This window comes from Poecilia formosa, unplaced genomic scaffold (assembly GCF_000485575.1).
Source record: "Poecilia formosa unplaced genomic scaffold, Poecilia_formosa-5.1.2 Scaffold61, whole genome shotgun sequence".
Taxonomy (NCBI): domain Eukaryota; kingdom Metazoa; phylum Chordata; class Actinopteri; order Cyprinodontiformes; family Poeciliidae; genus Poecilia; species Poecilia formosa.
Genome location: NW_006800000.1, coordinates 164,609 through 175,165, shown reverse-complemented (window position 1 = coordinate 175,165; position 10,557 = coordinate 164,609). Strand labels below are relative to the sequence as shown.

At 39.8% G+C, this 10,557-nt stretch overlaps 1 protein-coding gene across 1 annotated transcript in view; it reads left to right on the top strand.

Moving 5' to 3' along the window:
• Positions 1-467: 467 nt before the first annotated feature.
• The window catches only part of slc17a6b (solute carrier family 17 member 6b), a 14,093-nt gene continuing 4,003 nt past the window's right edge, over positions 468-10,557 (top strand). Inside the window, exons 1-11 of the mRNA XM_007554015.2 lie at positions 468-1,112; positions 2,538-2,793; positions 3,486-3,604; positions 5,073-5,187; positions 6,109-6,196; positions 6,312-6,398; positions 6,746-6,888; positions 6,990-7,139; positions 8,210-8,342; positions 8,709-8,819; positions 9,444-9,571. Of these exons, the coding sequence (XP_007554077.1) occupies positions 1,051-1,112; positions 2,538-2,793; positions 3,486-3,604; positions 5,073-5,187; positions 6,109-6,196; positions 6,312-6,398; positions 6,746-6,888; positions 6,990-7,139; positions 8,210-8,342; positions 8,709-8,819; positions 9,444-9,571 (1,392 nt within the window). The 5' untranslated portion in view covers positions 468-1,050. The remainder of the gene's footprint in view (positions 1,113-2,537; positions 2,794-3,485; positions 3,605-5,072; positions 5,188-6,108; positions 6,197-6,311; positions 6,399-6,745; positions 6,889-6,989; positions 7,140-8,209; positions 8,343-8,708; positions 8,820-9,443; positions 9,572-10,557) is intronic.

Below are 10,557 nucleotides of genomic sequence, written 5' to 3'. Positions count from 1 at the left end.
ATTTCCAAGGAGACGGGAGGATGATGACGCTTCCAAAATGAAGTTCGTTTGCCCTGTTGAAGATGTGATTGTCAGGGACAATGAGAATAGCAGAAATGCTTGAATTATTGATGGAATCCTGCGTTGGCGACAGGAGCTTGTTGAAGGGGGGGGGGAAAGGGGGGTTGGGGTGGGTGATGGAGGTAGTTCAGTTCATCTGGTTACCATAGCACCGCCCTCGAGAGAGCTGCAGCTTTCATTTTTCGGGTTACTGTCCTTGATTTTTTTTTTTTTCCTTTTTTATAAAACTGGGTATTGTCTGCATCCTCAGCTGCAGTCTGCATGTTAAATCAGGCTATAAGGCAACAGAAACACAATATATAGACATGTTCTGTAGCTAAAGCATAGTCTATATATATATATATATATATATATATATGGCCATAAATGTAGTAAGCAGCTGGCCAGCGGTCAGGCGCGGAGCTGCTGTCGCTGACCTCGGTGCTGAACACGACGTCATGAACCTGCTCTCATCACAGGAGACACCATCCAGCCTCCCTCCCTCTTTGATTTAATGCTTCTGTTCCAACGCCCCATTTTTTTCTTATTTGGCTTTTTATATTTAGCACTTTTCTCCTGCGGTACATGATTGCTTTGTTTAGTATTTTGTTGTTGTTGTTGTTGTTGTTGAACTCACTCTGCTCTCTCGCACGCTGCCGGCTCTCACTTTCACTCGCCTTTGGTTCGTGATGGCACTTTGTGCGGCTACTGTGCTCCAGGCGGGAGGAGAGCTGCTGGCGGATGAAGGCGCGCACCTCGTTTGAATTCCTCTCTTTGTCAAAAGGTGTTTTCGTCACGAGGTTTTGTCACAATTGCGCTGAAAATTAAACTCGCCTGCTGGATCGTCGCCTCCCTGGGCTCAGACTCCCTCCACCTCCGTTTTGTCGCTTTCCTGCCGCTAGCTGCGGCAGTCGGCCATCCTGCGCTGTAACATGATGCCGAGGCAGTAAAATTATTAGTATTATTATTATTTTTATTTTTAAAAGAACAGTCAACACACAAAGGCTGGACATGGAGTCCGTGAAGACAGGGGTCAAGGAATTTGCGGGGAAGACCCTGGGTCAGATGTACAGGTAGGGGCAGGCTTTTAAACTTAAATGTACGCTAATTTGCTGTATTTTTCCACAGCGCTGCATCGCTGTGGATGCATGGGTCAATTTAATGTTTTTTTTTTTTTAATGGCTTACAGAGATCGCTAGTCATGCCTCTGTAAGTGAGAATAAAATTATGTAATCCCAATGTGCGTGCATGTGTGCGTGTGTGCGATGTTTACAGAGCTCAGATGCCTCTGGATGAAGCGGCCTTTACATGAAGCTTATTGGCAGGTTGGCTAAACGGGGCGCAAGGATTTCTTGATGTTTGCTGACAGTTTCCAAGTCATTACGATCCAGGATGTAACGAGGGCCTGCATCCACGAGCATGTTAAAATCACCCATTCCAACGAGCTTTTAAAAATATCTTAATGTTTTTTTGTTTGTTTGTTTGTTTTTTAACAATCCGGGAATTAAAAATTGTCCTTCATGTCCAGTCGAGTATGCATTTCTTTAGACTTACAGCTACATTTACACCAGTCCTTTTCCCTTCTGGATATATGTTCAGTTTTTTTAGATATACATCTGGGCACTCTGCACGTGAAGTTAAATTCATCTGAATTTCGTTGTGCTCAGGTAACGTCACGCTGTTCCCAAGGCCTCCCCGATTTTCGTTTCTTTTCGATTTTGTGGTTCCTTGCAGAGTAACTCTGGTCGCGCAATCCACAGAGGATTTTAAGAGGGTGTGTGCAGCTGTTTTGTTCGTCCTTTCGCAATCGGCATTTTGCGCTTATCATTTGTAAATGAACGTGCTTTTGCTGAAAGGGAGCGTGTAGTTGGGGGCCAGGGGGGGAGAGGAGTTTGAGGAAAGCCCACAGACGAGCGTCTGCAGGCTGCTGCTGCTGTCTCTGAATACTAATGAGCGTGAAAGTGTAAGGCTGCTGCAATGCGGTACAGTCAGGAACATGTTGATCCATTTTCAACTTGCAGGCCAAACTCTGTTATTTTGATTCTCTCCCCTTAGATTTCTTTTGATTATTGTTATTTTTGAGTAGATGCGGATGGGCCAATTTGACTTTGTACGTACTTGTGGTATTTCTTCTGTCTTTCAGTCCTCAACTTGATAACATCTGATTTTTTTTTATTTTTATTTTTCCCCCTCAATGGCACAGAAGAGAACAGTGTGTTCTGTAAAACACTGTTGCTCCAGAGGCCTCATCGGGCATTTGGGTCATTGTATTTCGCATTAAATTACATGAAATCTTTGGGATATCGCATTTAAAGCATCAGCCTACTGTAAAAGAAAGCATGCAGAAAAACGATGGTCTTCTAAAAAAAAAAAAAATCAAAATTTAAAATGATCTTGCGTTAAATTATTTCAAACGCCATCACCCGTCTCTTAATAAGGGATGTTTTTGTGAGTGAGGGACTCAGCAGGCGGTGTTTCCTTCACCTGACTGTCTGCAGGGTGATAGAAAGGAGGCAGAAAACCGGGGAGGTGATCGAGCTGACGGAGGATGGGCGGCCTCGGGAGGCCGCGGAGAAAAAGCCCCCGCTGTGTGACTGCACGTGTTTCGGTTTGCCGCGCCGCTACATCATCGCCATCATGAGCGGCTTAGGCTTCTGCATCTCCTTCGGCATCCGATGCAACCTGGGCGTGGCTATCGTGAGCATGGTCAATAACAGCACCATCCACCAGAACGGCAAGATCATCATCAAGGAGGTGTGTGACGACGGCAGACGCGCGAGTTTACGCACGATAAAAGAGACAGAGAGAGAGAAAAATCTGACTGAACATCCGTGAGATGATATTATTTGTTTTTGGTCAGGGGAGAAAAAAAAGGAGGGAACAGGGTGAGTTTCCCTCCCCAACAGGAGTCAAAAAGGCCTTTTATTGCAATATGAGTCAACTGAATAATCCACTCAGTAATGCAATTAGCTTATCATCATTATTAATTAACGTGGAAATATGTAAGCTTCAAAATGAATATAAAACGAAGGAGATCATATAAGGCCATGTTTATTGATAAAACAGACAAAAAATAATCCGTTTTATGTTGAACATGAATTTACAGCCTATTAGGCTGATTTTTTTTTTCTGAAACCGCACACTGGTGAATGACAAAACCATAAATGGTTAGTTTCACATATTTTTTTCATGTGTTTTGCACTCAAGTCCAACAATTATTCGATCGCTAAAAGATTAAACAGGTTCATTTTGTTTTACTTGTTATAAGCCAGTATCTTATTTTTCATTTAGTGTCGTTACGCTTTTCTAATCGGATCGTTACTATTACATTTTCCAGCTTGCATCAATATTTCATGATGTGAGGAAAATCTGCAAAGTCATCTCTGCAACATGATCATTCCCCCCCAGCTAATCCAATTGTCCATATTTTCTTTTTTCCTCACCAGAAAGCTAAGTTCAATTGGGACCCGGAGACAGTGGGAATGATCCATGGATCCTTTTTCTGGGGCTACATTGTGACGCAAATCCCGGGAGGATACATTTCCTCGAGGCTGGCAGCAAATAGGTTGATCATTTTTCATAAATAATGACAAATATTATAAGAACAACAACAATACAAACACTCTCATTTGGTTAAAATGTAACTAAATATAACACGATTGTTTTTTTTTTCTTTTAAAGTAACACAAAATCATCTCTATTCTCCTCGTTTGTATGTAATGAATTATATATATATATATATATATATATATATATATATATATATATATATATATATATATATATATATATATATATATATATATATATCAATGCAGATATTAAACCATGTTTAATAATGCATGGTGAATACGGGGCAGTAAAATAGAGAATAACTGCAAGAAGCAGCAGACAGTACAGGCAGCGGGCTGGCGGCCCTGCAGCTCCTAGTGTCAAGGCTCCGTGCCACCTGTTAATGAGCTCCCTGGGGAGACCCGGGTCTAATCTGTCGCTCTCTCGGGGTATAGATACCAGACCCGTACTACTTGCCAAAGGCTTTTATTCCCCCGCCAATGTCTCGGTCATTGTAATTACGCATGACTTACTACACAGACACCCAGCAGTAGGCCCTTTACCATGACAGTGCAAATTTTATATATAAATATATACATATATATATATAAAGAGGAAGTTTAAAAGAAAAGTTAGGCTTCTGAAATTAATATACAACATTGGGAAATATTCAACCAATGTGTGAATCCATAAGAAATTATCCCGATTTTCAGTGCAGGGAAAATATTGATATCTTCCTGTAACCTGATTGGCTATAGGCCTCACCCCGCTTGATTGACGCGTGCGGTTTAATCTAATCATTTGGTCTCGTGCCCGACAGTGGCCTCCACCGGATTAGGGCTCGCCCCCCTCCACGTAAAGCTGAGTGCGGTGGGAGAACGTGCCAGAAATGACAAATGTGGGGTTTCAGTGGCCTTGGCTCGGATATAAACAGCCTAAACCTTCCGAAAGAAAAGTGGATATAAATTGCTCGTTTTAAATGTGCTTTTCTTGACTTTAGAGTCACAAAAAAAAAGAGGCTAAAGAAACGGCCATTTTGTCCGTTTCTTTTGCAAGATTTCGCACAGTATCCTGGAAATCAATCCCCCCACCCCACCCTATTGCTATCAAACGACATTACTCTGTTTTTTAAACTGTGGTTACCAAGCGACTGTGAGACCGGTAAGAGAGCACCGCAGCTTTTATTATTTATTTCTACGACGACGCTTAAAGAGGATGCGTGCAGCTTATCGTCACAAAATACGAACATGATCTGCAAAAAATATTTTTTTAACGTAAGGAAAAAACGTTAAATTACAGACGCTTTACTGTTTTGTAAAGACAAAAAAAAAATAATAAAAAGACCTCATGGCCAATTTATTTCATCAAATCCTTTCTCAGTTAAATAATGCAAGCTAAAAACCCATCAAGAAGCATTACTGTAATAATCAAAGTGCTAAAATGCCATTATTTTTTAATGTTTTTCCTCTTATTATTTACAGGGTGTTTGGTGCAGCTATTGTCCTCACCTCCACTCTCAACATGTTCATCCCCTCTGCTGCTCGAGTCCACTATGGGTGTGTTATTTTTGTCAGAATATTACAAGGACTCGTGGAGGTAAGATCGTCTAAATTTCTTCCACCTCCTCGTTTTGACTGGAAATAACGTAAAACATATTTAAAACGTAGCTTTGCTATGTTTCAATTCAATCCACCAGCAAAACAGTGCAGGGGCTGACTGTAGCATGCTTTCTGGATATGTAGCCAGAGGGAATTTGAGATGAGCATTATTGATCTGATCCACTACAGTTTGTTTTTGTAGGACATTCGAGCTCTCGTTCTTCGTACGTCATGCATTGTATCCTGGATACGCAGCATCAGCAGCATGCCGCCCCCCCCCCACCTCCACCTGCACCTTAGAGATATATTAGAGGGAAAATTTTGATTTAAGTCACATCACTCCTTTGACTTTATTTTGAAAAAATAAGCCAGTAAACTTTGCCTGTTGTGTGCATTTCCAAATGTAGAAAAGCCCTCCGTGTTTTACAGTTCTGATATTTTTTAAACACAAAATGAGAACGGGAAATACATTTTAATTCATTATTTAGTCCTTTAAAGACTGACTGCTTTCTACACTGTTCTGCTACAAGAAGACAGAACATGCAGACTGTAATTTCCACAATTTCTTCTATTTAGCAGTTGATAAACATTTGACATCCAGAGACCTGCTTTGCTCCATAAACTGCTCATCAGGTGCTCAGTTTGTTCATGGTTATAGCAGGGGTGAAAATGTTAATTTCTGTTAGTTATTGTGCTTGTTCAGCTTCATGTGTGGGCAGGGCTTTCCAGGATAGACTGCAAGAGTACCTCAGAGTCAACTAAACGCAACATACTGCAAATATCATGTACTGTAATGTATATTTACAATACACAACTGTATGCAAACAAGTGAATATAACTAGCTTGTGATTTAAAATAAAGCTGGTGCCTTTGTATGAATGGACTAAGTTAATAGTGACCCTCATTGTGGTGTGTTCAGGGAGTGACTTACCCAGCCTGTCACGGCATCTGGAGCAAGTGGGCTCCACCACTAGAAAGGAGCCGCCTGGCTACCCTCTCATTTTGTGGTAAACAGACATTTTCCTATATAAACACACTGCTGACCTGTACATCTGAATCTGTTATAATGTTCACCATGTCTAATCGTAAATGCGTCAATGTTCTTGTGTTGTTGTTTGTTAGGCTCTTATGCTGGTGCTGTGGTAGCGATGCCTCTGGCTGGGATCCTGGTCCAGTACACAGGATGGTCCTCAGTGTTTTATGTATACGGCAAGTAAATGGATGAATGGACGCGTTCTGCTCATATTCAGGCGGAGGTGTTTCTAAGCTCTAGATTCTGACAGCTAAAGAGTCCAGTGAAAGTCAAACGGATTTATCCAGGCAGACTGAGTATTGATTTCCCTCCCCGTTGTTTTGGTTTGTCAATAAACAGCCCCCTGTCTTTCCCTCCAGACTGGATACAGTTAGCTCTCCTGTCTGGGTTTTTTTTTCTTTGTTTCTTCCTCTCTGGCATTTCGGTTGACACATCCTTCAAATATGCTCACATTTGAGGTCAAGATTATCTGCAGTACTTAATCTGTGATTAACCAAAGATTTTAAATATGTTCCTCTATCAGGATGCTTCGGTATTTTCTGGTACATGTTCTGGATCCTTGTGTCTTATGAGAGCCCTGCTGATCACCCTTCCATCACTGATGAAGAGCGCGTCTACATAGAGGAGAGCATTGGAGAGAGTGCCAAGCTGATGGGTCCGTCAGAGGTAGAAATCAAAACTGCACATAAAAATGACTGTCTGGTTTTTATTTGTTTCTCAGCTGTCTGTTTCTATTTATAAATCAATCAATTTTTAATGATTTCTAGAAATTCAAGACCCCTTGGAGGAAGTTCTTCACCTCTATGCCTGTCTATGCAATCATTGTGGCAAACTTCTGCAGGAGCTGGACCTTCTACCTGCTGCTCATCAGTCAGCCTGCATACTTTGAGGAAGTGTTCGGCTTTGAGATAAGCAAGGTGGGCCATGTTGCATAAACATAAAGCATAATTAAATGACCAAGTAAATCATGCTTCAGCTAATGTAGGTGGTGGACATGCTCTATGTGTAATTGCATTATTAATAAGGGGAAATGCAACCAGTTTAACTTGGTGTACAAAGGGGCAATATTGCAATTTATTTATTTGTTTACAATATCCCTGACAGCCCACTCAGCATTTCGTTTTTCCGTAAACAATCAAATGACTTTGATATTGATGACGTTTAATGAGAAATTTTCTGAATTTGCATACTTGGAGAAAAAACTTTCCAGATGCCTTTGGAGCGTTGTTCTAGGTTTTTATCTTTGGACACAGGCTACACTGTAAAAACTCCCAAAACAAAACAAAACAAAAAGCATACCTCTCTAATTTATGGTAAAATGTCGGCAGCTGTGGTTGCCAGAATTTTACCTATAAATATGGATTTAGTCATATTATACAAGACATTTTTTTACAATTCCCCTTCTACAGTTCAGTATTGATGTTATTTTCTTTCTTTCTTTGGTTATGTTTTATCTTAACATTTATTTGAAAGGCCTGAAAAAATGTCTCCAAACTCAAGCAGAAGGCATATGGAAAGACTCATTTTAAAAAGATAAATCATTCTTCTATAAATGATTAACAAAAGAACCTTCTGGGTTCTGTGTGAGTTCTTTGTTTTTCCTCAAAACCTTAAAACATAAACATTCAGATGCTGTAGCCATATTATTAAAGTGTGACAGAAAACGTGTGGAAAAAGCATCTGATGTCTAAGAAGACTTGGAACTACAGGTGATTAAATCATTTTGGAAACTCGCTGTGTTAACACTCCCACAAGCAGACGCCAAGAAAATGTTCTTTTTAAACCTCAATGTCAGTCATAATTACAAAAAAACAAACTAAATAAAGAAATATCTGTTTGCAAAGGCAACAATAAAAGAGGAATGGTCATTTGCATTCAAATTTTTCTAATTTAAACGCTTGAGTGCAGATTTAATCTGCATCTTAAAGTTGGTTTTGTTCTGTTTTCATAGGGACAGTAGATGATTAAACGTTTTTTTTATTTACAGGTGGGCATACTCTCTGCCCTCCCTCACTTGGTGATGACCATCATCGTGCCCATTGGGGGTCAGCTGGCCGACTACCTGCGCAGCAGGAACATCTTGACAACAACCACTGTCAGGAAAATAATGAACTGTGGAGGTGAGAAAGCTGAACCGCAGATGTATGAAAAAGAAAAAAAAAATCATTTTCACACTTCTCTTGCTCAGCCACAGGGTGTTACTTTCACAGTTGGGTTATTTTTTTTTCCTGCCTGGTCAGATGGATTTTAGAGATGAGTTTGTTTGTATTTTTGTAAAATCTGTCTGTACAATACCTGAAGTTCTCAGGTTGACTCGTTCTGTGAGTGTGGGTCACTGTGCATTGATTTCATATCTGTCAGCTATGTAATTGAGTGCAGAGCATGTATCATGCTTAATTCAATTGGCACCGCGATGACCAGCGAGTGGCCCCCGGGCTTTTTGTGTACTTTGCGCACGTGTGACCCGCTGTCTCTCTTCCTGCTAGGATTTGGCATGGAGGCCACATTGCTGCTGGTGGTGGGGTATTCCCACAGCAAAGGGGTGGCAATTTCCTTCCTTGTGCTGGCAGTGGGCTTCAGTGGATTTGCCATATCAGGTTTGTGATATGTTCCTAAACGTGTTACAAGAGACAGACAAATTATGACACAATGCTCAGTTTTGATCAAATCGCTTTACCGTATTTGTAGTGCCTACTTATATTCTAGATGTCACTTAAAGGTATCATTTTTTTGATGAATAAATTGAAATTTTTGTCTGTGTACATTAGACTGTATTCCTTTGACCTTCCAGTCATTCAACAGATCTCAAAGCTCATGTTTTTGTTCAGTGCAAAGGAAGCAAAGGATCCAGAGGTCTGTGTGCAAAATCAGTTTCTTTCCTCTTGCTCTCAAGCTTTCTGCCAGAGTCTTTAATAATTCAGTGCAAGCTGTCTCGGGGGATACGCCAGGCAGGCGGCGTGCAGCAGCTCAGGAGGACACTTACTCATTCAGCCAGTCAGAGAGGGGGGAGGGAGGTGTTGAGAGTCGTTGCCTATTTCTGCAACAAGATGGTCTGCATTTGTGCTGCTTTTATCTTCAGCTTTACTCAGTGCATCCTGTCACACTAGCTCCCTAAATACAGTAGCTAAATATGACTAACTGAACTTGTTTCCTAAAAAAAAAAAAAAAAAGTTAAATGGGTCTGCGGTGTTTTAATTTCATGTTACATTTAATACCACCAGGCTTTAATGTGAACCATCTGGACATCGCTCCTCGTTATGCCAGTATCCTAATGGGCATCTCTAATGGTGTTGGTACCTTGTCTGGGATGGTGTGCCCTCTAATTGTTGGTGCTATGACAAAGAACAAGGTAAATCCCTATTCTCTGCCGGTGAACATAACAAACATCCCAGATTAAAAAAATATCCTGAAGGATTCTTGACATTCTTGAATGAAATAATTACATTCCTATTCTTATTATTATTAAATGTTTAAACATAAAAAAAACAATGCAGGTGAAGTTTTAGACATTGCATGAAATAAAACTTCACCTGCAGATTGAGCTTAATCCAGCTAAAGAACTGCAAGTCAGCTAACAAGCTATCAGCTTGATCTACTGAAACCAGTTCCAAAGTGGAGTTTTGTCATCTTAAAGCAGATGCGGTTAAAAATGTTGATGTTAATGATTTGTACTAATTTACATAGAAATCTAGTTTACAGATAATACCATGCTGGCATGTGGTCTGTTACAAATGCCATAAAATAAATACAAAACAGAATGTGTGAAGAGTAATTGAACAGGAAAACCATCTGATGAAAAAGTAATATGAAGTCAAGTCTTCCATAAGAAAAAGCCAAAACTATTCGTACTTCTGGCTGCTTTAGCCTTAAGTAAGTAATCTTTTAATTTTACAAACAATTTTTCTTTTACATTTTTTACTAGAAGTAATATTAACATTTGGTGAGGCCCAGAGCCTTGATTTGAATCTGATGGCGAATCTATGGGGAGAGCAAAAAATTGGGGTTATGGTAAGGAGGCATTTCAACTTCTGAAATATTATCACCAAAGATGAGTCTTCAAAAATCCATTGACCTTTTTTTAATGAAAACAGTTTGAGTGCTGAAACTCTCAGGATATTTGCATTGGTCATTGACAAGGTTATAAGAGATTTTATAGCCTTGTCATGATACTTATGAATATTTATTTAATCATTTTTAATTATTGTTGATGGTTAAGCTGAGACGTACAAATTTCCACCCTTCGGGGGATCAATAAAGAATTATTATTATTATTATTATTATTATTATTATTATTATTATTATTATTATTATTATTATTATTATTATTATTATTAT